The following is a 25,923-nucleotide window of genomic DNA, read 5'->3' as shown; positions in this document are numbered from 1 at the left end:
GTTTACAGATCCTCTAAGGCCTCTTCCCTCCCTACCTCTGTAACCTCCTGAGTTTCAATGCGCACCCTCTGCTTAATAGAAAAGTGTACCGCACGTTGAAGGTGACCACATGCAAAAAAAACCTTCATGTAAAGAGGTGAAAATTTGTGGATGATATATATTTTTTATTCATTCACGGGATGTGGGCGTCGCTGGCAAGGCCAGCATTTATTGCCCAGGATCTGCAAAGATCATTTCATTGAAGCAATGAAAAAAACATTAAAAGAACAAAAGGGTGTGAAAATAGCTATGGTGGAATAAAGATGTGACAAAAATACACAAGCAAGATGTTGAAAGAACAGGGAAAAACCTGGAAAAATGTGGTAAACATATAGCAGGCCTACAAACACCTTAAAAGACAGCAGACCTCTGCTGGAACTGTGCTCTGACAAAAGATCTACTTCTTCCTTCCAGACCCAGACAGACTGCCATGACTTCCCAGAATCCCCTGTTTCTAAGAAAATGAGATAACCAAAATATGAAGTTAAAATTAGTGTTCAGAATGCCCAAGAGAAAGGTGAGATGCTCGAGTCAATCACATGCTCCCTGGCATGGCGGTCACAGAAGCACTGTTGCCAGGGAGCGACACATACCTGCAGCACAACGAGCTAACATGAAGCTATAAAGAACTGCCTGTTCCTTTAAACAAATTACCAGTTCTTCCTGTGCACAGCGCATGATGTGTTGGGAGCATGCAGGAGGTTGGGGACATGTTATCAGGCAGCAGCAGCTCTTAAAGACCTGCTAGTTTCCCATCAAGCTGTCTTGTTGCTGAAGAGGGGGAGAACATAGGAACGGGAGTAGGCCATTTAGCCCCTTGAGCCTGTTCCGCCATTCAATGAGATCATGGCTGATCTGCGACCTAACTCCATATACCCGCCTTTGGCCCATATCCCTTCATACCTTTGGTGAACAAAAATCTATCAATCTCCGAGTTAAAATTGATCTAGCATCAGTTGCCATTTGCAGAAGAGAGTTGCAAACTTCTACCACCCTTTGTATGTAGAAGTGTTTCCTAACTTCACTCCTGAAAGGTCTGGCTCCAATTTTTAGACTATGCCCCCTACTCCTAGAATCCCCAGCCAGCAGAAATAGTTTCTCTCTACCCTATCTGTGTCCCTTAATATCTTGAAAATTTCAATCAGATCACCTCGCAACCTTCTAAAATCGAGGGAATACAACCCTAATTTGTATAATCTCTCCTCGTAACTTAACCCTTGAAGTCCGGGTTTCATTCTGGTTAACCTACGCTGCACTCCCTCCAAGGCCAATATATCCTTCCTAAGGTGTGGTGCCCAGAACTGCTCACAGTACTCCAGGTGTGGTCTAACCAGGGTTTTGTACAGCTGCAGCATAACTTCGACCCCCTTGTACTCTAGTCCTCTAGATATAAAGGCCAGCATTCCATTAGCCTTTTTGATTATTTTCTGTACCTGCACATGGCATTTTAATGATCTTTGTACCTGAATCCCCAGGTCTCTTTGGACACCCACTGTTTTTAGCTTTTCACCATTTAGAAAGTACCCTGTTCTATCTTTTTTAAGTCCAAAGTGGATGACCTCAATTTGCTTACATTGAAATCCATCCAGGGCAGCACGGTGGCATAGTGGTTAGCACTGTTGCCTCACAGCGCCAGGGACCCGGGTTCGAATCCGGCCTCGGGCGACTGTCTGTGTGGAGTTTGCACATTCTCCCCGTGTTTGCGTGGGTTTCCTCCGGGTGCTCCGGTTTCCTCCCACAGTCCAAAGATGTGCGAGTTAGGTTGATTGGCTATGATAAATTGACCCTTAGTGTTAGGGGGATTAAATACGTGGGGTTACGGGGATAGGGTGGGATATGTGTTGGTGTAGGGGTTACGGGGATCGGGTGGGATATGTGTCGGTGCAGGCTCGATGGGCCGAAATGGCCTCTATCTGCACTGTGGGGTTTCTGTGATTTCTGTGATTTGCCACAGTTTTGCCCATTCACTTAATCTGTCGATATCCCTTTGAAATTTTATGCTTTCATCTACACTGCCTACAATGCCACCTATCTTTGTGTCATTGACAAATTTGGATATATGACTTTCTATGCCATCATCTAAGTCATTAATAAATATTGTGAATAGTTGAGGCCCCAACACAGATCCCGGCGGGACACCACTAGTCACATCCTGCCAATTTGAGTACCTGCCCATTATCCCTACTCTCTGTCTCCTGCCGCTCAGCCAATTTCCTAACCAGGTCAATAATTTGCCCTCAATTCTGTGGGCTTCTACCTTAGATAACAGTCTCTTATGTGGGACTTTATCAAATACCTTCTGGAAGTTCATATAAATAACATTCATAGACATTCCCCTGTCCACTATTTTAGTCACCGCTTCAAAAAATTCAATCCGGTTTGTCAGGCATGACCTACCTTTCAAATGACTAAAGCAAGAATACACGCGAGAACTGCTCCATTCAATAAGAGAAATTTGGAGGTCCTGTAAAGAAGGGACGTTTTGTACTTAGGGCCTCCCTCCAATGCAGGCCAATAGTAGAGCAGCTTGAATGGAGGTGGCAGAAATTGGTAAATGCTGTCTTAGCTATGCACCAAACCTATGAGCAAGTGAGGAAGAAATTTGCTGGTCTTAAGAAAGTTGCCAAAGTACTTCTCACATTTTGCTTCAATTTACAAACTCTCCTTATAGTGGTTGTTGACAGAACTGAAGTGGTAGCACTCTGCTAATTGTTCATATACTTTTTAAATGCATACTCATGTTTTATTAGAACATTCTGTACTGCTGATATGGCAATGTCCTTGCGCTGTGGTTTATATAATCTATGAAGCAACAAACAACAAGCACACTGCCCACACAAGGTACCTGCATGCTGTATATATCTATAAATACATGTAACAGGCGCTTGGGTGAAAGTGAATGAGGAAGGATGAGGCTGGAAACCTCCCGGCTCAGGACTTGAACTGTGCTTTGTTTATTATTCTTAACCTACTAACTCAAGCATACACTGGTCTGCAGCAACTTACACACAAATCTTGCCATGTAAGCTGTGCTGGTATCTTACTGGCAGCAGCAACAACAACTTGCAATAATAGAACACCTTTAAAGTAGTAAAACATCCTAAGGCACTTCACAGAAGCATTATCAGACAAAATTTGACACTGAAGCACATAAGGAGATACAGTATTAGGATAGGTGCCCAAAAGCTTGATAAAAGAGGTAGGTTTTAAGGAGCGTCTTAAAGGAGGAGAGAGAGGTGGAGAGGTTTAGGGAGAGAATTCCAGAGCTTAGGGCCTGGACAGCTGAAGGCACGGCCACCAATGATGTGGTGAAGGAAATCGGGGATGCACAAAAGCCAGAATTGGAGGAATGCAGATTTCTTGGATGGTTGTAGCATTGGAGGAGATTACAGAGATAGGGAGGCGCGAGGCCATGCAGGGATTTGAACATAAGGATGAGAATTTTAGATTCAAGGGAGCTGGACTGGGAGCCTGTGGTAAACCACTTTTATCGTTCACTATCGTTACACTATAGTTATCACTGTTGTATTGTTATCACTGTTCTCATTGTTGTATCACTACACGAGGTCGCCTCTTGTCGCGCTGTTATACCTGGGCTGACCACCTCCGACTCCGCCCATGGCTCCACCTACCTGCCCAGGTATAAAGGTAGTCGACTGGCTGGTATTCCTCCTTGTTGGACCCGATCACCCACGAGGGTGGGCTCTGTTATTTAGTCAATAAAAACCTTTAGTTACGTTCCTAACTCGTCGCTTTTTATTGGACGAATTGATAGGTATATCAATTTTATTGACTAAATTTTAAAGATGTCTACTACTGGCCAGCCAGAAGCCCTCCCAGAAGCACAGCCACAGCAGCTTTCAGACACCGGGCTACGCCAGCCACACCAGCCGGCTTGGCTGCAAGCCCTCAAACCACCGTACCTGGATCTAAACCCACAGGCAGCAAACTCAGCCCTCAACTTCAAACACTGGCTGGACTGCTTCGAATCCTACCTGGAAGAATCCGGCGTCCCTCAGAGATCCAAACTAAGAGTTCTGAACGCCCAAGCGAGCCCGAGAGTATACGCACTCATCCAGGACACGACTACATACGAGGCCGCTATCAACCTACTGAAACAGCAGTACCGGAGCCCGGTAAATTACATGTACACCAGGCACCTCCTAAGATCCCGCCCGCAACAGCCAGGAGAGTCTGTAGCTGAATTTTTACGGGCGCTAAGAGCACTCGGCAGGAACTGTGACTTTAAAGCGGTGACGGCTGTTGAAAATACGGAAGATAATATCCGCGATGCCTTTGTGAAAGGCCTACGGTCCGACTACTCACGGCAAAGACTGCTTGAAGCTAAAGACCTCGACCTGGACAAAGCTGAAGCCCTCGCTCTCTCCCTAGAGGTGGCCCATCAGGACCAGGAGGCGTTTTCCAGGTACTGCTCGCGACCCTGGGACTCGGGCCTGACCCCTACCGCAATACCCTTCGCAGCGCCGCCCCCGGGACCTACCTCAGCGTCGGCGTCCCGGACCCGACCGGGACCGCCACCCCCGGTACCGGCTCCGACATCGGGCACCCGTGATCGGGCCGCTGGCTGCTTCTTTTGCGGCCAGGAGAAGCACCCGAGGTCGCGCTGCCCAGCCAGGAACTCTACCTGCTCAACCTGCAGGAAGAAAGGCCACTTCTCTAAGGCCTGCAGGAGCGGATCTTCAGAGGCCAGCAGTGCCTCATGCGAACTGTGGGGGCGGCCATCTTCTTTCAAGGCAACTGAGGCCAGCATCCCCACATGTGAGTCATGGGGGCGGCCATCTTTGATCAAGGCAACCGACCCCAATAGTGCCTCATGTGAGTTATGGGGGCAGCCATCTTCTCCGCCATTTTGTCCTACCTCATGGGAGACGCCATTTTACCCACCACGCCCGACTGCCACCGGGCCCCCGGACCCGACGACCGCCTCGCCCGCAGACGACAACGACTCGCTTACCTACACACTAGCCTCCGTCACTCTGGATCAAGCCCGCCCACACCACCTGTCCAAGTCGATGATGGACATCAAAGTAAACGGCCACGCCACGACCTGCCTGTTCGACAGCGGAAGCACGGAGAGCTTCATCCACCCAGACCGGTGAGCCACTACTCCCTACTCCCTCCCTGTCCTGCCAACGCGCAACCGAATCTCGATGGCATCGAGGTCCCACGCCACGGACATTAGCGGCTACTGTGTTGTGACCTTGTCGGTTAAGGGTACGGAGTATAAAAATTTTAAACTCCTCGTCCTCCCCCAGCTCTGCACTGCCGTCCTACTAGGGCTGGACTTCCAATCCCACCTCCAAAGTGTAACCCTAGCATACGGTGGACCCCTCCCCCCACTCACAGTCGACAACCAGCGAATGTTAAACCGCCCACCGCGTAACACCTGCAGCCTATCCACCCTCAAGGTGCCGCCACCTTCCCTGTTCGCTAACCTCACCCCCGACTGCAAACCCGTCGCTACCAAGAGCAGGCGGTACAGCGCTGGGGACAGAGCCTTCATTAGCTCTGAGGTGCGGCGCCTCCTAAAAGAGGGCATTATCGAGGGGAGCAACAGCCCCTGGCGTGCCCAGGTCATGGTCGTTAAGACCGGCGATAAAAATCGCCTGGTCATCGACTACAGCCAGACCATAAACAGATACACCCAGCTGGACGCATACCCCCTTCCCCGCATATCTGACATGGTCAATCAGATTGCACAATACCGCGTATTCTCGACCATCGACCTTAAGTCGGCCTACCACCAACTCCTTATCCACCCCGAGGACCGCCAGTACACCGCCTTCGAGGCAAATGGGCGCCTATACCACTTCCTTAGGGTCCCCTTCGGTGTCACCAACGGGGTCTCGGTCTTCCAAAGGGAGATGGACCGGATGGTTGACCAGAACGGACTGCAGGCCACATTCCCCTATCTAGATAACGTCACCATCTGCGGCCGCGACCGGCAGGACCATGACGTGAATCTGGAGAAATTCCTCCATACGGCCCAACGGCTGAACCTCACCTACAATAAGGAGAAATGTGTGTTTAACACCTCGCGCCTTGCCATCCTTGGCTGTGTAGTAGAGAACGGACTCATCGGCCCCGACCCCGAAAGAATGCGCCCCCTCATGGAGCTACCCCTCCCCCACTGCCCTAAGGCACTTAAGAGAACCCTGGGGCTCTTCGCCTACTATGCCCAATGGGTGCCCAATTATGCGGACAAAGCCAGACCCCTCATGAAGTCCACATCCTTCCCCCTCACGGTGGAAGCGTGCGCGGCCTTCTCCCTCATCAAGGGAGACATAGCCAAGGCCACAATGCACGCAGTGGATGAGTCCATCCCCTTCCAAGTGGAGAGCGATGCATCCGACTTCGCCCTAGCCGCTACCCTTAACCAGGAGGGGAGGCCGGTGGCCTTCTTCTCAAGGACCCTACAGGGCCCCAAGATCCGACACTCGTCGGTCGAGAAGGAAGCCCAGGCAATTGTGGAGGCGGTACGGCGCTGGAGGCATTACCTGGCAGGCAAACGATTTACCCTCCTCACTGACCAACGTTCGGTTGCTTTCATGTTTAATAACAAGCTGAGGGGCAAAATCAAGAATGACAAGATCTTGAGGTGGAGAATCGAGCTATCCACCTACGATTATGATATCTTGTACCGGCCAGGTAAGCTGAACGAACCCCCTGATGCTCTTTCACGAATTACATGCGCCAGCGCGCATATTGATAGACTTCAGACCCTCCACAACGACCTCTGCCACCCCGGGGTCACCAGACTTTACCATTTCATTAAGGCCCGCAACCTGACCTACTCCATCGAGGAGGTCAGGACCATGACCAGGAACTGCCAGACCTGCGCCGAGTGCAAACCGCACTTCTATAGGCCGGACAGAGCAAGCCTGATCAAGGCCACCCGCCCCTTCGAGCGCCTGAGCATCGACTTTAAGGGGCCTCTACCGTCATCTGACCGCAATGTGTACTTCCTCAACATCGTTGATGAGTACTCCCGTTTCCCTTTTGCCTTCCCCTGCCCAGACATGACCAGTACCACGGTCATCAAGTGCCTGAACGACCCCTTCGCCTTGTTCGGGTTCCCGAACTATATACATAGTGACCGGGGCTCCTCCTTCATGAGCGAGGAACTCCGTCAGTTCCTACTAGCGAGAGGTATTGCAGCAAGTAGGACCACCAGCTACAACCCCCGAGGGAACGGCCAGGTGGAAAGAGAGAACGCGACGGTATGGAAGGCCGTCCTCTTAGCCTTAAAGTCTAAGGGCCTCCCAACCTCCCGCTGGCAGGAAGTCCTCCCGACAGCGCTGCACTCCATCCGGTCACTACTTTGCACTGCCGTTAACGCCACCCCCCATGAACAAATGTTTGTTTTCCCCAGGAAGTCGACTACGGGAACCACTCTACCAACCTGGCTGACCTCTCCGGGGCCCGTCTTGCTGCGAAAGCATGTGAGGGCCCATAAAACGGACCCCCTGGTCGAGAGGGTGAACCTCCTGCACGCCAACCCCCAGTACGCCTACGTGGCTTACCCAGACGGGCGGGAGGACACTGTCTCCTTACGAGACCTCGCACCCTCGGGCACTCCGGAGACACCACCTTTACCCCCCCCCACCACCCCCCCAATTCCAGCCCAGGTAGACGGCATGCCGGAACCCCACGAGCCTTCGCCGACCACGCAGACACCAGCATTAACACCGGATAACGCAGCACCGCCGCTGCGACGATCGGAGAGGCTTACGAGGCCTCCGGACAGACTGACATACCAGAACTGGTAGTACACTTCACCCCGCCGGACTCAAATCTAAACAAGGGGTGAATGTGGTAAACCACTTTTATCGTTCACTATCGTTACACTATAGTTATCACTGTTGTATTGTTCTCACTGTTCTCACTGTTGTATCACTATACGAGGTCGCCTCTTGTTATACCTGGGCTGACCACCTCCGACTCCGCCCATGGCTCCACCTACCTGCCCAGGTATAAAGGTAGTCGACTGGCTGGTATTCCTCCTTGTTGGACCCGATCACCCACGAGGGTGGGCTCTGTTATTTAGTCAATAAAAACCTTTAGTTACGTTCCTAACTCGTCGCTTTTTATTGGACGAATTGATAGGTATATCAGAGCCAAAGTAGATCAGTGAGCACAGGGGTGTTGAATGAATGGAACTTGGCGTGAGTTAGGATAAGGGCTGCAGAGTTTTGGATGAACTCAAGTTTACAGATGGAGAGCATTGGAATAGTCAAATCTGGAGGTAACAAAAGCATAGATGTGGATTTCAGCAGCCGATGGGCTGAGGTAGTCGGAAGCAGGCGATATTACGGAGGTGGAAGTATGTGTCTTTGTGATGGAGAGGATATGGGGTATGATAACATAGCAACAGTGTAACATGTGTTCTTTTTCTGATCCTATGGGTTGTATCTTTAGCAGATGTCAGAAGGCAGTGTCAGTCTTGGCCCTAAGACTTCTCACCACTCTGTGTCACTGGCAAGCACCAGCGCAAATACATCCTTTCTGCAGGATTCAGTTAGGGAGTTGCTGGAGAAAATAGCTGGTGATTCACTGAGCAGTAAGGAGAACTGAGCACAGGTGATTGGAGCAAGCGCAGGTGGAATTATAAGAGCTGCAACCTTTTTATTAATTCATTCTTGGGATGTGACCAGGTTGTCAAGGCCAGCATTTATTGCCCAACCTTAGTTGCCCATAATCACAGAATCACAGAATCACAGAAACCCCACAGTGCAGATAGAGGCCATTTCGGCCCATCGAGCCTGCACCGACACATATCCCACCCGATCCCCGTAACCCCTACACCAACACATATCCCACGATATCTCCGTAACCCCACACATTTTAATCCCCCTAACACTAAGGGTCAATTTATCATAGCCAATCAACCTAACCTGCACATCTTTGGACTGTGGGAGGAAACCGGAGCACCCGGAGGAAACCCACGCAAACACGGGGAGAATGTGCAAACTCCACACAGCTTATATTTAATTCCAGGCTTTTGACCCAATGATGAAGGAACACTGACATATGTCTGAGTCAGGATGCTGTGTGACTTGGAGGGGAACTTGGAGGTAGTGGTGTTCCCACGTACCTTCTGTCCTTAACCTTTTAGGTGATGGAGATTGTGGATTTGGGAGGTGCTGCCAAAGTAGCCTTGGCGAGTTGCTGCAGCACATCCTGTAGATAGTACACACTGCAGCCATGGTACGCTGGTGGTGGAGGGGGTGGATGTTTAGGCTAGTGGATGAAGTGCAGATCAAATGGATTGCTTTGTCCTGGATCGTGTTGAGCTTCTTGAATGTTGTTGCAGCTGCACCCATCCTGGCAAATGGAGAGTATTCCATTACACTCCTAACTTGTGCCTTGTAGGTGATGAAAAAGCTTTGGGGAGTCAGGAGGTGAGCCACTCGCTGCAGAATACCCAACCTCTAACTGTACACAGAACTGTGCACAATTCTGGTCGCCATATTATAAAAAGTATATAGAGGCACTGGAGAGGGTGCAAAAAAGATTTACAAGGATGATACTAGAACTGCGAGGTTATACCTATCAGGAAAGGATGAACAGGCTGGGTCTCTTTTCTCTTGAATAGAGGTCTTTAAAATTATGAAAGGTTTTGATAGAGTAGTCACAGAGACTGTGTTTCCACTTGTGGGGAAGAGCATAATTAGAGGCCATCAATATAAGATAGTCGCCAAGAAATCAAATAGGGAATTCAGAAGAAACCTCTTTACCCAGAGAGTGGTGAGAATGTGGAACTCGCTACCACAGTTGAGACGAATAGTATAGATGCATTTAAGGGGAAGCTAGATAAGCATATGAGGGAGTAGGGAATAGAAGGTTATGCTGATAGAGTTAGATGAGGAAGGATGGGAGGAGGCTCGAGTGGAGCATAAACGCCAGCTTGGACTGGTTGGGCCGTATGGCCTGTTTCTGTGCTGTACATTCTATGTAATTCTATGTAACCTGCTCTGGTAGCCACTGCAACTACGTGGCTGGCCACAGTCACAGTTTGGGGGCAGCTATGGAGGAGTCCACAACCTGCATCTGTGCAGTGTGGCATGACAGCCTGATAAAGCTGTAGGAAACCATTGTGACTGTGGCCACTCCAGTGTCCTCTGCAGTGGGGATGTCTTTGGCCATGTTTCTAAGATGAGCCACAGCTTCCATATAAATTCTTTGATTTGAGCTCTTGCATTCCAAGCTACAGCAGGCCATCTTGTTTGGATTCACTACGTTGGGGAATCAGATTGTGACAACCATAATTCTGGGCTTCAGCAGCCTCATTGTTGCCCATGGACCTGATCCCACATAGAGCTGTAGCTATCCTGAGGGAGTGCGCAGCAGAAAGCGAATAATAGCAATACAGACTAGTGTGGATGTTGGAAATGTGTCAGATACCACATAAATATTATCCAGCCTCCCTGCTCAAATGACCACAAAATTATGCGAATGTACAGGCCCAGGCAGTCACTACATCAATTCTTGTGGTGTCTGTTGTTGCAGAGTTATCTACTGCCCCAACATAAAGAGGTACTGGACCACTTCCATCCCTAGAAGCAGACATTGACACACAACAACGTATGTCTTCAACTTATTAACCATGAGCTTCTACTAAGAATTTCATCTCCCTCTGAAACAGATTATCTCGTCATTATCTCATTGCTGTTTGTGGGACCTTGCTGTGCACAAATTGGCTGCCATGTTTCCTTTATTTTTATTCGTTTATGGGATGTGGGCGTCGCTGGCAAGGCCAGCATTTATTACCCATCCCTAATTGCCCTTGAGAAGGTGGTGGTGAACCACCTTCTTGAACCGCTGCAGTCTGTGTGGTGAAGGTACTCCCACAGTGCTGTTAGGTAGGGAGTTCCAGGAGTTTGACCCAGCGACGATGAAGGATCAGCGATATACTTCTAAGTCAGGATGGTGTGTGACTTGGAGGGGAACTTGGAGGTGGTGGTGTTCCCATGCACCTGCTGCCCTTGTCCTTCTAGGTGGAAGAGGTCGCGGGTTTGGGAGGTACTGCTGAAGAAGCCTTGGCGAGTTGCTGCAGTGCATCTTGTTGATGGTACACACTGCAGCCACGGTACGCCGGTGGTGGATGATTAAACACACAGACGACAAAATGAAACTGGCTATCCTAAAACTCTTCAACTTGGTTCTGAGTGTCGGTTACTTCCCTGATATCTGGAACAAAGGACTCATAACGCCCATATACAAAAGTGGGGACAAAGTCGACCCAAATAACTATCGAGGCATCTGTGTAAACAGTAACCTGGGGAAGGTATTCTGTAGCATCATAAACAAAAGACTTATAAACTTCCTTGAGGAGCACAATGTCTTGAGTAAAAGCCAAACTGGATTCCTGCCAAACTATAGAACATCAGATCATATCTTCACCCTACAGACCCTAATTGACAAACACGTTCACCATAACAAAAGCAAAATCTACGCATGCTTTATAGATTTCCAGAAGGCTTTCGACTCCATCTGGCATGATGGTTTATTCCTGAAACTTATCGAAAGCGGGGTAGGGGGAAAAACATATGATGTAATTAAATCAATGTATACAAACAACAAATGTGCAGTTAAAATTGGAGACAAACAAACAAAATACTTCCCACAGGGGCGGGGGGTGACGCAGGGCTCGCCAATCTCACTGACACTCTTTAATATTTACATAAATGAATTGGCAAAACTACTTGAACAATCTACAGCACCCGGCCTCACCCTATATGAATCCAAGGTTAAATTCCTCCTCTATGCAGACGACCTGGTTCTGCTGTCACCAATTAAGGAGGGTCTACAGCAGAACCTGGATCTGCTGGAGTCGTACTGCCAGACTTGGGCCCTGACAATAAATCCCCAAAAAACCAAAGTCCTTGTGTTCCAGCAAAGATCCAGACATCAGGGACCCAAAATAAATTTCACACTAGGAACAACCAAAATTGAACAAACCACTAACTACACATACTTGGGCTTAAAAATCAGTTCTACGGGAAACTTCAAACTGGCTGTGAATGAACTGAAAGAGAAAGCAAGAAGGGCTTTCTATGCCATTAAAAAATCAATCCAAATAGAAATCCCAATTAGCATTTGGCTAAAAATTTTCAAATCAGTAATTGAACCAATTGCACTCTATGGCAGTGAGGTATGGGAACCGCTAACACAACAAGAATTTGCAAAATGGGACAAACACCCAATTGAGATCCTACATGCAGAATTCTGTAAAAGTATCCTCCGGACTCAAAGGAAAACAGTAAACAATGCATGCAGGGCGGAACTAGGCCAATATCCATTAATAATCACTATCCAAAAAAGAGCCACCAAATTTTGGAATCACCTACAAATGAGCAACCCCCAATGCTATCACTACGACGCCCTGAAATGCCAAGAGCTGACCATAAAGAAGAATACCCTCAGTCAACTAGTCCTGGGACTCAGTGAAGTAACTACTAACACTACTAACAATAACCAGCCACAGGACAGTGACAGTGTAACACAAAGAATTCGACCCAACACAATCGTCGCTAAGCAAAAGGAAAAATATCTGACATATTGGGCAGAAACAACAAAAACCCAAAGCAAACTCAATTGCTACTTGGCCCTAAACAGACAATACAACATAGCTGATTACCTGACCATGGTAAAGGATAGCAAACTGAGAAAAATCCTGACAATGTACAGACTTAGTGAACATAGCCTGGCGATCGAAAAAGGTAGACACAGGCAGACCCGGCTACCAAGAGAGGACAGGATATGCCCTCACTGCAGTCAGGGAATGGTGGAGACAGAGATGCACTTCCTCACAGCTTGTAGAAAATATCAGGGCATAAGGGAGAATTTCTACCCAAAATTTACAAAAATATGCCCGGAATTCAGAAAATTGAATGACAACCAAAAACTCCCATACCTACTAGGGGAAGAGAGAAGTTGCATAACACTAGCGGCACACTATGTTACAGCTTGCCATAAACAGAGGGACAAACACTAAAGATAAGATAAGAGTATATATAAATTATATGAAAGTATATTTATACACTCAGGGATATATCTGTTTATACACTGTATGGATAGATCTGTATTTTTGTGAACAAACATGAATGTTTTCCGATGCTTTGCCAACATAAGATGTAACTTGTCATGCCAATAAAGCGATTTGAATTGAATTGAATTGAATTGAGTGAATGTTTAAGGTGGTAGATGGGGTGCCATTCAAGTGGGCTGCTTTGTCTTGTATGGTGTCGAGCTTCTTGAGTGTTGTTGGAGCTGCACTCATCCAGGCAAGTGGAGAGTATTCCATCACACTCCTTACTTGTACCTTGTAGATGGTAGAAAGGCTTTGGGGGGTCGAGAGGTGAGACACTCGCTGCAGAATACCTAGCCTCTGACCTGCTCTTGTTGCCACAGTATTTATGTGGCTGGTCCAGTTAAGTCAATGGTGACCCCCAGGATGTTGATGGTGGGGGATTCGGCGATGGTACTGCCGTTGAATGTCAAGGGGCAGTGGTTAGACTCTCGCTTGTTGGAGATAGTCATTGCCTGGAAATTCTGTGGCGCGAATGTTATCTGTCACTTATCAGCCCAAGCCTGAATGTTGTCCAGGTCTTGTTGCATGTGGGCATGGACTGCTTCATTATCTGAGGAGTTGTGAATGGCGCTGAACATTGTGCAGTCATCAGCGAACATCCCCATTTCTGACCTACATTACAACAGTACTTCATTGGCTTTAAAGCGCTTTAGCACCTCCTGAGATTGTTATAGGTGCTATATAAATGCAAGTTCTTTCTCTTCTTTCTTCCACCTGTCTTCAGTGGTCTGGGGCTGGGGGGGGCGGGGGGAAATTGACTGGGTTCTCATCGTTGTCCAATGACCCTTTCTGCAGCAAAGGGTATGTGATTTAATTTTGGGTGTGGATTGGGCTCAACTGTGTTGCTCCCTTAATAAAATACTCATTGTCTAGATTCAGACATGAATAATGCTCACTGAGGTGGGATACTGGAGAGTGCCTGGACCGCATGGAAGTATATCACAGAAATGAATAATCAATTTGAGAAGAGAGCGGAAAATATACTTAAAAAAAAAAATGTCTGGCATCGTGCTTCAGACTGAGGATGGTTGGGCCTAAGCCCACCCTAACTGCTAAAGTTGTTTCCTCAAACAAAATGGAGGGGAAAAATTAATAATTTATTGCTAAGAATGAAACTTTGTGTCTTCTTAAAGATGTTTTCCCTGCTCTCTGTTCGTGGGTTTATGGGATGTCACCAATTTGGCTGCGATGCCATCCATTGGGAGATGCACAAGTAAATCCCAAGGTTTACATTCCTTCTGATTCTTCCTCTCTCCCTGTGCAGAAATACTTGTATGCCTCCACTCTACCTCTCCCTGTGCTACTAATTTGAGCATTCAGCATGCAGTACATTGGAGGCACAATGCTGTGTCCCACCATTAATATACACACAATGAGAGACTCTATGGCACCCATGATTCCAGCCCACTTTACTTCAGCTCCCAACTAAACCAAGTATGTTTCTCCCAGTTTGTTTATCTGTGAAGCACCACGGGACTTTTTTTGTGTTAAAGTTGTACTTTACAGGCCCTCTAAACAGTTAACCTGCTCAGTGTAATCTTTTGCAACCGAACAAGTGACAAACTCTGCTGTAACATCCATGATTGCAAGAATAAAATACTCCCTTTACTAGTTTAATTACTTGGATTTGAGTTTTCATACTTAAGATACTCTGTAATCTGAATGATTAAAATGAACCTGTGATCTTTGTCACCTTCAGTTTCTTCTCTGCATGTAGGTTGGGATTAACCTGTTAAATTGTCTGTTTCTTTATTAAATTAAGAACACTCAAAATGGACATCTGGCCAATGGTTCTAACTGACATGTTTTGCCTTCTCCCTCACAGGTAGACATGCTGAAGATATATTCGGAGAGCTATTTAATGAAGCTAACAATTTCTGTATGCGAGTTAATTCTCTCCAGGAGAGAATTGATTGCCTGGCAATTAAAGTCACCCAACTGGACTCCACTGTAGAGGAAGGTCAGTGAGGGTGGGCAAGAAGGATGCAGACCAGGGCAAGCTGATAAGCAGTTGCATTGTATTGTGCCGGGAGGGTTTTCTGCAATGTAGTGTGTTTGTGTGTGTGTTGGGGAAGAGGGATTAGCCAAATTGGCTAATTAATAGAAAAATTAATAGAAAGCACAAATGAGAACATAATGAAAGGAAGGCCTATGCTCACACTAGGCCTGAAACATTCTCCCTGCCTGTTGGTACAGTTTAGAATTCCTAGCCCTTTCAGAACTAAATTGCTAAATCTGTTTATAGACTCCTTTTACTTCACAAGATAGGTTTGGATGAAGAAGCTTCTTTGCCCCATTTGATCTCAGTCTTACAAAATACTAACCCTACTGTCATCCCACTAGATTACTAAATGTTTCAGTTAAACCGAGTGAATAAAGAACTTTAAGAACACATATTAGGAGCTATTCACAACACATCAACATGTAGGACCTGTAAAGACATTCTGCACTTAGCCCCTAGTACACATACTTTCCAAGTTCACAGGGAGATCATGCTTGGTTTCTTAAAATGACAGTTATTGCTACATAGACTACTCCCCTCCATTCAGACCTGATTGAAGCAATTTTTTTTCTTGATCACAGCTTGTTACTCACTCATGCTGTACTGACTTTGGGGAACAATTTTTACTGTTTGCTATTTGTGACAAATTTGCAAATGTGTTCTTTACACGTGTGTTTACAATTTTGCAAAAACTAATGAATGGCAAAAACTTTCCCTAGAAGTCAATTCAGCCTGGTCTCTTCTCCCAGCAGATGAGATGCTACCTGCAGTAAATCTACTGACTTTCCACTCAGTCGGTACGGAAGTGTAGTGGTTATGGCATTGGACTAAAGGTTCAAATCACAACATGGCAAGCTATAAAACTGAATTTTATAGATCTGTTACTTTGTGCGCCAACACCACAAGAAATGAAACTTGTGCCTGCCACCCGTACCTGGTCTAGACTACTGGAGATAACACTATATGGTTGACTCTTAATGTCTTAGAAAACCACTCCAATGCACAAACAATTGCTACCTTGGTGGTTCAGGAACAAGATGTTCCACCACCTTCAATCTCCATTAAGATAATATTTAGGTCAGAAATTGTGCAAAATATTTGTCTGCTCGGCGAACTGGAAAGTGAGCAACTTGGGCTATGAACTGTGAAAAACAATAGGAATGAGATTAAAACACATTGGCCTAGAAATTCATTGACGCCACTTTTGGGGCGCTAAAGTGGGGCGTCCGCTAAAGTTTGCGGCCGCCGCCAAATCTAGGCCACTTCTCCGATATTCATTAGCTTCGCGCTACTAGTTCGGGCGAGCGCTAAAACTGCTGCTGGACGCCTCTCTTTGGGCGCTAAGCCGGAGGTGGTGATCGATAGCGCCGAGACCGGGCGCAGCGCAGGTGCGGCCTTCTCGTGACTGACAGCAGACACCCTGGCGCCGGCCAGCTCTTAAGGGGGAAGGGTCGACTGTGTCTGCTGCCACACCCTGGATAGTGGAGCCCTCCAGCTAGGCCTGAACACTGCTGCTGGACCCAAATAGCGCCTGAAGACATGGAGAAGTCCCGTGAACGTGCGCAGCGCTTCTCAGAGCGTGATCTGAGTGTGCTGCTTGCTGCTGTGGAGAAGAGGCGCCATGTTTTGTACCCGGACAATGGCAAGAAGGCGACGGTCCGCGTCTACAGGAGAGCCTGGAGGCATGTCGCCAGCAAGCTGTCAGCCAACAGCGACGTCCCCAGGACCGGTGCCCAATGCCGCAAAAAGTTAAATGACCTCACACGCATTGTCAGGGTGAGTACCCTTTCCAATGACCTCCTCATCCTTGCATGTGCACCTCACATTATGGGCAAAGGGACCTGAAAGCTCTAATGGCCAGCCTTCATCCAGCAGCTATGGCACAGGCATGAGCATCAATTGCACATTCTGCACTGAACACACTGGCCAAGCTATTCCACCATGGGAGGCAGTGCACACCAGATCATGGCGACACACTGGCCAGGCTATTCCACCATGGGAGGCAGTGCACACAAGATCACGGCGACACACTGTACTTAGAGGCCGTCCTTTCTCTTGCAGGCCAAGCTGGCGAATAATCGCAAGAGCCGGACTGCGACCGGGGGAGGACGACCCCATATCCAGCCACTCACCGACCTGCAACATCGCGTGGAGCGCCTCATGGGTGGCCGGGTGATTAGGCCCGTTGCATGTGGAGATGCCGACCCTGTTCTGGGCAGCAATGGTAAGGACATCACCTTTTGCACCTCTCTCGTCCCACTTGCGCATCAGATCTACATCCTTTGCCATTGTCCGACCAATGCGCTGAATGCCACCACTCATGCATCCCGCACTGACGCCCTCTCCTCACTCTAAAGCTACTCTTGTGCCTTCCTGCTTTCAGATGGTCAAGAGGAGGTCCCTCAACTTGCCAGTGACAGACCCTCCGAGGAGGAGCAGGAGGAGGAGCAAGAGGAAGGCGGCCCATCAGGGGAATCCTCAGCCGCGGCCACCCAGGCCAATGTAGGGGACACGTCTTCCCTGGAGGGCAGCGTGGCGGAAGTGTCGAAGGGGAGGGGAGCTCCTGGGACCTGCATGCTGCAGAAAGGCGGGAGGGGGGTGGAAGCTCGGCGGCCTTCTCCCCAGAGGGGGGATGCGTCGGAGGGGAGTCCAATTGCTGGGCCCAGCGGCCTCCAGCAACGGAGGAAGGGTCGGCCAGCTCGGCGGCCTTCTCCCCAGAGGGAGAGTCCGGCCTCCAGTCAGGAGATGCTCTTCGCCGAGGAGATGGAACGCCTCGAAGACTTGTCCGCGGACTCGGAGCGCCGGCACACGGAGCTCATGGCGGCAGTGGCACGGTTGCCTGAGTCCATCGATTCGCTCTCTCGGAGTGTGGCGAGTTCGGGCCCTTAGAGGCCACCAGTCGGGCGGAATACCGGGCAGATCTGTCAGCAACTGGCCAGGTGATTAGTGGTGCCGTCCAGTCACTGGCTGCTCTGCTGCGGTCAGTGAACAGGCCAACACGGGCACTCACTGCTGCCACACTCGCGGTGTCAGCCAGGCATCGCCAGGGCACCCGGCGCGCTGCAGCAGCACATCGGTCTGTCCCTCGGCAGATTGGTGCAAATGCTGCAGTGCTGGCCCGGGCGAGTGCCAGTGTCTCAGGCGACCAGCGAGCGCCTGCCATCCGCCAGCTTGCCGCCATTCCTCCAGCCGCCACTGCCACTCCCCCAGTGGAGCTGCCAGGAGCTGCTGCAGCGACTGATGCTGGCCAGCCACAGCTGCAGCAATCAACAGCCGCCCGCTCGACGGCCAGACCTCGACTAGGCCGACCCCCAAGGGCATCTGCCGTCACGACATGTGCCCCTCAGGAGCCTGCCCCCAGCCTTGCAGCAGCCAATGGCCTTACTTTGAGGCGGAGCAGCAGGGCGGGCAGGGGCCACCCAAAGATGGCCAAGGCATCGCCATAGCGGGCCAAATAGTCGAATGTGTGGCCATTTGTGTTTGTTTCTTGAGGCCGAGAATTGGATGTTTGTTTTTTGAAAGCCGATGATGTGATGTTTGTTTTGGACGAAGGCCGAGAATGACGGCCATTTTAGTTGCCCTATTTTGTTAATCCTCCCCAGGTTGTGGGAGCGAGTAATGTGTTTGAGTGTTTTTTGGGGGTTTCATCTGTTTTTGGTTTTCATGTGGGAAGGGCCCAGAGTTTGTACAATAAAGCATTTTATTTATTCACATTGTCCATGTTTGATCTTTGAAGTGTTTGTTGCCTTAACCGGCTGAGGGCTTGCGGAGCGGCTGCAATCATGTTCTATCATTGGCACAAGCCATTCCCTGACAGGGGGCCTAGAAGTGACGTTCAATAAGCCGACGACGGGCGGCCCTTGGACCTTGTGCGTCCTTCCTGGGCTGGTACTCCTCGTCCTCGTCGTCCTCATGCTACTCCTGCTCCTCCTCCTGAGGTGGTGGTCCAACGTGAGGTGGCAGTGCCTGAGTCCTGCGGATAGCCAGGTTGTGCAGCATGCAGCAAACGACGACGAATTGGGAGACTCGATCCTGCGAATACTGGAGGGCTCCCCCGGAGCGGTCGAGACAGCAGAACCGTTGCTTGAGCACGCCGATTGTTTGTTCTATGAGGTTCCTCGTCGCTTGATGGCTCTCGTTGTATGCCTCTTCAGCAGGGGTCGTGGGCGCGCGGAGCGGGGTCATGAGCCAGGTACACAAAGGATAGCCTTTGTCCCCGATAAGCCATCCTCTTGGGGGAGGCTGTGCCTGGAACATGTCAGCCACAGTTGTCTGTCGCAGGATAAAGGCATCGTGGCTGCTGCCTGGAAAGCGGGCATTGACAGCTAGGATGCGCTGCCTGTGGTCACACACCAGCTGTACATTGAGGGAATGGTAGCCCTTCCGGTTGCGGTACTCCTCGGCATGCTCAAGAGGTGCCCGCAAAGCCACATGCGTGCAGTCAATGGCGCCCTGCACCATGGGGAAGCCCGCTATTCTTGCAAACCCCACTGCACGCTGCTGCTGCTTGTCCAGGGTCATGGGGAAAGAGCTGAATTGATGTCGCCTTCTGAAAAGGGCACGGCGAACTGGGAGATGTTAGCGATGTCCCCAGTAGCGGATTGGAAGGAGCCGGAGGCATAGAAGTTGAGAGCCACCGTCACCTTCACTGCCACCGACAGAGACGTCCTGCGCATCAGCTGTGGCTGCAGATCTCTCTGAAGCAGCCGGCAGATGTCTGCAACCACCTCCCTTCAGAATCGCAGCCTCCTAACACACATCGCGGCAGACATGGTCAGATAGGAGGTCTGCGGGCGGTATACCCTGCGTGGGTAAGGCCTCAGTTGGCGACGCCTGTTGCCCCCTCTGCGTCTAGCCAGGGCTGCCACTCTCTCACGGCATCTGTAAGCCCTTCTGGCATAAGGCTGAAATTCTGCGTTGCCACCCAATGCAGCCCCCATTATATGCTGGCAAACACTGAGCTCTGAATGAAGGCAAAGATAATTGGTAAGCTCTGGCCTGAGCCAAAAATACCTGTCCAAGTGTTGGTCCAAAGCAGTAAACTCTCCTCCTTGGTCTCTGTCCAAAAAACCGTTGCACAAGAGTGAATGCTGCAAAATGGCTGGCCTTTATACTGCTGGGTAAGTGCCCTTTAATTAGCGCTCCCCCCGGCCCGGCTGGCCTGTGTACCGTTCCACTTCACAGTCGCTCGGGACGCCCGGCGCACAATGGGCCGGCGCGAGTGAAGTTCCGGTTTGGGGCGCACAAAGGGCGTTGCACTATTAAATGACGTCATGATCTGCGCGCGCAGCAGGGCACGCGCTAAGACTTTGCGCCGGCGCTAAATGTGTCCTGAAGTTGGGGGGAGGCGCAGATCGCGCTGCGCCCGGGCGATAAGCGCCTAGCGCTCGAGATCTACTCCCCCTAAGGCGCTAACGGCTGGCGCGCCCAACTGAATTTCTAGGCCATTGAGCGTGTTTATTTCTAAGAGCAAGATGTACCAAAATTGATGAGATTTATAAACCAAAATTAGTTAGTCTCAGTCCAAATGAGTGCATGTTGGCAGGCTTGATTTTTAACACTGAAAATGTCTCTCCTGTGAAACGTCTTTTTCCTTCAGCCTCATAATATGGCTGTTACATTTTCTGGTCTTTTCAAACCTTCTTGTCGTAGTTCATTTCTGTTTTCATATCCTCCAGCCCTACAATCCCCCTGGGTTGAGTCCCAACTCCCCATACCTTTGAGAATGTCTATTCTTGCCATGAGATCTACATAAGCTTTCGATAACACACCCAGGAAGACAAATGACAACTTGAATTTATATAGCGCCTTTAATGTAGCAAAAATGACCCAAGGCACTTCATAGAGGCATAATCAGACAAAAATGAAGTTGCAACCGGTTTCAAGGTTTCCTATTTCTCTGTTATAATGAACAACAACAACATGCATTTATATAGAGCACCTTTAACATAAAAGAAAATTCCAAGGCACTTAACAGAAACCTAATCAAAAACATGGTACCAAGCCAAAGAAGGGAATATTAGGAGGGATGACCAAAAGCTTGGTCAAAGAGGTGGGTTTTAAGGAGGGTTTTAGGAGGGGGAGGTGAAGAGGTGGAAAGGTTTAGGGCCTACACAGCTGGTGCCATGGCCACTTGTGGTGGGGCGAAAGGAAGAGGGATGCACAAGAGGCCAGAATCAGAAGAACTCAGAGTTCTGATCGGGTTGTAAGGCTGGAGGAGGTAACAGAGACAGGAAATGGTGAGGCTATGAAGGATTTAAACATGAGGATGAAAATTTTAAATTGGAGGCATTAGGATACCGGGAGCCAAAGGAGGTCAGCAAAGATGATGTGTGAACGAGACTTGGTGCAGGATAGGATGGATGTGTACACCTAGTTTTGGACGAGCTGAAGTTTATGGAGGATGGGAGGCCGGCCAGGAGAATATTGGAATAGCCAAGTTTAGAGATGATAAAGACATGGATTAGGGTTCCAGCAGCATATGGGGTGAGACAGGAGTGGAGGCAGGCAATGTTACAGTGATGGAAGTAGGCATGCTTTGTGATGCAGAGGACATGGGGTCAGATGCTTACCAATGGATTGAATTGGACGCTAAGGTTACAAACAGTCTCGCTTACCTGAGTGGCTGGGGAGGAGGATAGAATCAGTGTCAAGGGCATGGAGTTTGTGGCAGGGGCCAAAGATGATGGCTTCGGTCTTCCCACAGTTTAACTAGAGGAAATTGTGGGTCATCCAAGACTGGCTGTCGCAAAGCAGTCTGACAGCACAGACACACTGCAGGGTTCAAGGGAGGTGGTGGAGAGGTAGAGCTGGGTGTCATCAGCATACATGCAAAAGCTATCTTCGGAGTAAAATCAGGAAGCACTTGTTCATACAAAGAGTAGTAGAAATCTTAACCTCTCTCCCCAAAAGGCGGTGGATGCTGGATCAACTGAAACTTTCAAGACTGAGGTCAATAAATTTTTCTTAGGTAAGGGTATCAAGAGATATGGATCAAAGGTGGATAAAGGTACAGATCAGCCATGATCTAATTGAATTGTGGAACAGACTCTAGGGCCTCAGTGCCTGTTCCTATGTGATAGTTACTGCAGGTGGTTTTACAGACTCTGTGTTGAGGGCTACATTCTAAAGTAATATCCTGCTTGGGAGCCACTCTCTGGATTGCTACAACATGTTGCATCACAGAGGGGTGAGCAACAGATGTCCTACACTGCGGGGCTTGGCTTTCCATCTTGCTTTGCCAGTTCAAAGGCAGTCCTTTCCAGTCTTTGATTGATTTTGGAAACTGTAGCCAGGCCTCCTCCAGTGACTGTGAAAGTGAGTCTGCTTTCAGCAATGCTTCTTTCCCCGCCCCCACCAGATATACGGTTCATGTGTTGAAATAATGAGTAATACCGCTGTTGATCCCTCTACCCACATACTTCAGCTTGAAGATGCATTTGTGCCTACACACACACCCCCACAGCTTGCTAACTCAGAATATTAATTCTGGTAGAAAACATTTGGGGCTAGATTTTCAGTTGCTTGCGCCAGCAGTTAGCGCCTTAAGAGAAGCGATTTCCGGGCGCTATGCGTGTAGCGCCCGGGCGCAGCGCAGTTTGCGCCTCGCCCCACATTAAGTTGGCCATTAGCGCCGGCGCAAAGTTTAGCGCCCGCCCGGATGCGCGCGCAGAAAATGACGTCACATCCTCGTGCAACGCCCTTTGGCCGCCCCGATTCCAAACTTCAGTCGGACCGCCCCATTGTGCGGCTGGCGGCCGGAGCGTTTGAAAAAAGGAACGCAACACAACCAGCGCGGGCCCCGGGGGGCGCAAATTAAAGGGGACGTGCCCTCCAGTATAAAGGCCAGCCATTTTTCAGCAAACACTCTAGTGCAACGCATTTCTGGACACACAACAAGGAGGATAGCTAACTGGTTTCAAGCAGCAACAGCTCAGGTATTTTTGGACTCAGGCCAGAGCGCTGCAAGTGGCCTTTTGGAAATTTGAGTGTTTGCCAGGATTTGATGGGGGTTGCATGGGGTGCCAACGCGGAGCTGCAGCGCCATGTCCGTAGGGCTCGCAGACGCATTGTGAGAGGGGCAGCCCTGGCTAGAGGCAGAGGGGGCTACAGGCGTCAGCCATGTAGGCCTTACCCAGTCAGGCTATACCGCCAGCAGCGCTCCTACCTAAACATGAGTGCCGCGCGATGTGTTAGAAGGCTCCGATTCCGAAAGGAGGTGATTGCAGAGATCTGCCACCTGCTTCGCAGAGATCTGCGGCCAAAGCTCAGGTGCAGGACGTCTCTGTCGGTGGAAGTGAAGGTGACGGTGGCATTGAACTTCTATGCCACCGGCTCCTTCCAATCCGCTGCTGGGGACATAGCAAACATCTCCCAGTACGGCGCGCATCGCTGCATCCGCCAGGTGACCGAAGCACTGTTCAGAAGGAGAAGCCAATTCATCTCCTTCCCCATGGCCCTGGAGAGCCAGCATCAGCGCGCATTGGGATTTGCCAGACTCGGGGACTTCCCCTTGGTGCAGGGCGCCATTGACTGTACGCATGTGGCTTTGCGGGCCCCTCTGGAGCATGGCGAGCAGTATCGCAACAGGAAGGGCTACCATTCTCTGAATGTGCAGCTGGTGTGTGCCCACAAGCAGCGCATCATGGCTGTCAATGCCAGCTTCCCAGGCAGTAGCCACGATGCCTTTATCCTGCGGCAGAGTACTGTGCATGACATGTTCGAGGCACAGCCTCCCCCAAGAGGATGGCTACTCGGGGACAAAGGCTATCCTTTGTGTGCCTGGCTCATGACCCCGCTCCGCGCGCCCAGGACCGCTGCTGAAGAGGCCTACAACGAGAGCCATCAAACCACCCGCAACATCATCGAGCAAACTATTGGGGTCCTCAAGCAGCGGTTCCGCTGCCTTGATCGCTCCGGAGGAGCTCTCCAGTATTCGCCGGACCGGGTCTCCCAATTTGTGGTAGTTTGCTGCATGCTACACAACCTGGCTATCCGCAGGACTCAGGCACTGCCACCTGACGTTGGAGCAGCACCTCAGGAGGAGGAGCAGGAGGAGGAGGAGGAGGAGCAGGAGTACGTTCCCAGGAGGGAGCGACCAGGGCCAAGGGCCGCGCGACGCCACCTTATTACACGGTACTTCTAAGCCCCCTGTCGGGGAATGCCTTGGGGCCATGAGGGAAGATGAATGCAGCCGCTCCGCAAGCCCTCAGCCGGCGAAGCCATCAAACACTAAGAAGAACAACCATGGAGACTGCATGAATAAAGATAATTATTTATTACACAAAAATGAAAACCCCTTCCCACATGAATCCCCAAAAACAATCAACGGGCCCCACAAAAAGCCCAACAAATGACTCACTCCCACAAACTGGGGAGGAGTCACTCCACATTTGTACAACCCGGGCCTCAACCTCGGCCTAACGCAGAAAAAAAGCCCACGAACCAAACAACCATGGGCAAAAGAAAGATGGTCACCGCCATATAAAACGAAAACTGGCCACACCCTCTACTGAGTGGCCCGCGAGGGCGAGACCTTGCCCAGCCTTTTGCCTCCCCTGCCCGGCCTGCTGCTCCTTCGCAAGCTCTGCCCAGTGGCTGCTGCGAGGCTGGGGGAAGGCGCCTGAGGCTCAGATGTCCTTCCGCCAGATGCTGCTGGGGGGCGGCCTACACAGCCTTTGGGCCTCGAGGGGCCGTCTGCTGAGTGGCGCACCTGAGCCTGGCCAACATCAGCTCCAGCCTCTTGCCCTTGACGCCCCAGTGGGGGAATGGCGGCGACGGATGGCGCAATGTGGGCCAGCTGGCGTCTGGGATGGGCTGGCTGGTGCTGTGGCGCGCTGGCACTCGGCCGGGCCCGCACTGCAGGATCCGCAACAATCAGCCGAGGGGCGGCTCGCTGGGATGCTCCAGCGCGGCGGCTGCCCTGGCGATGCCTGCCTGAGACAGCGCGTGTGGCAGCAGTGAGTGCCCCTGTTGTCCTGGTGTGCGCCCGCATCACACCAGCCAGGGTCTTGATGGCATCAGTCAGCATGCGGCCACTCGCGGCAGTTGCTGCCCCGAACTCGCGCACACTGGTCGCCAGCGACTCGATGGCCTCAGGCATGCGCCCCACCACGCTCATGAGCTCCGTGTGGCGCCGGTCCGAATCCTCGGCCATCTTATCCAGCTTCCGCACCTCCTCCGAGGTGAAGGTGTCCGGACTGGAGTCGCGACTCTCCCGCTGGGGAGGAGGGGGCCGAACTAGGGGAACCTTGCCACGTTGGTGGCGGCGAGTGTGCCGATCAGCAGCACTCCCCTCTGATCCTTCCCCCCTTTGGGGGGAAGGCCGTGGGCCACGCGCACGGCTCCTGGGTGGCTGGACGCCACTGGTCCCAGAAGCTGCATTCCCCTGCGACAGTTCCTCCAGGCACTCGTCCAGTGAGGACGTGTCAAGCCTTTCGTCCTCTCCGGCGGGACCTGAGTGTTCCCCCGATGGTCCGGCTTGCTCCTCCTCCTCCTCCTCCTCCTCCTGCTCGGAGGGGCTGTCACTGGCAGCTTCAGGGTCCTGGTCGTCACCAGCTGAAAGCAGGAATGCACAAGAGTAGCTTCAGAGTGAGGAGACGGCGTCAGCGAGGGAGTTAGGACTGGTGGCATTCAGCGCATTGGTGGGACAGTGACAAAGGAGGTAGCTCGGATGCGCAAGTGCGACGCGAGAGGGCCAAAAGGCGAGGTCCTTACCATTGCCGGGCAGTGGAGGGTCGGCTACTCCACACGCTGTGCGCACGATCAG

The 25,923-nt window shown here is 50.6% G+C and overlaps 1 protein-coding gene across 1 annotated transcript in view; it reads left to right on the top strand.

Moving 5' to 3' along the window:
* The window catches only part of LOC147125235 (actin-binding protein WASF3-like), a 116,242-nt gene that overhangs the window by 60,664 nt on the left and 29,655 nt on the right, over positions 1–25,923 (top strand). Inside the window, exon 3 of the mRNA XM_085999678.1 lies at positions 14,979–15,113. Within this exon, the coding sequence (XP_085855804.1) occupies positions 14,979–15,113 (135 nt within the window). The remainder of the gene's footprint in view (positions 1–14,978; positions 15,114–25,923) is intronic.

Source organism: Somniosus microcephalus, chromosome 1, assembly GCF_052327205.1.
Source record: "Somniosus microcephalus isolate GS21.2 chromosome 1, FLI_Smic_1.0, whole genome shotgun sequence".
In the NCBI taxonomy this organism is placed as follows: Eukaryota; Metazoa; Chordata; class Chondrichthyes; order Squaliformes; family Somniosidae; genus Somniosus; species Somniosus microcephalus.
Note: the sequence above shows the minus strand (reverse complement) of the source record. Positions and strands in the feature narration are given on the sequence as shown.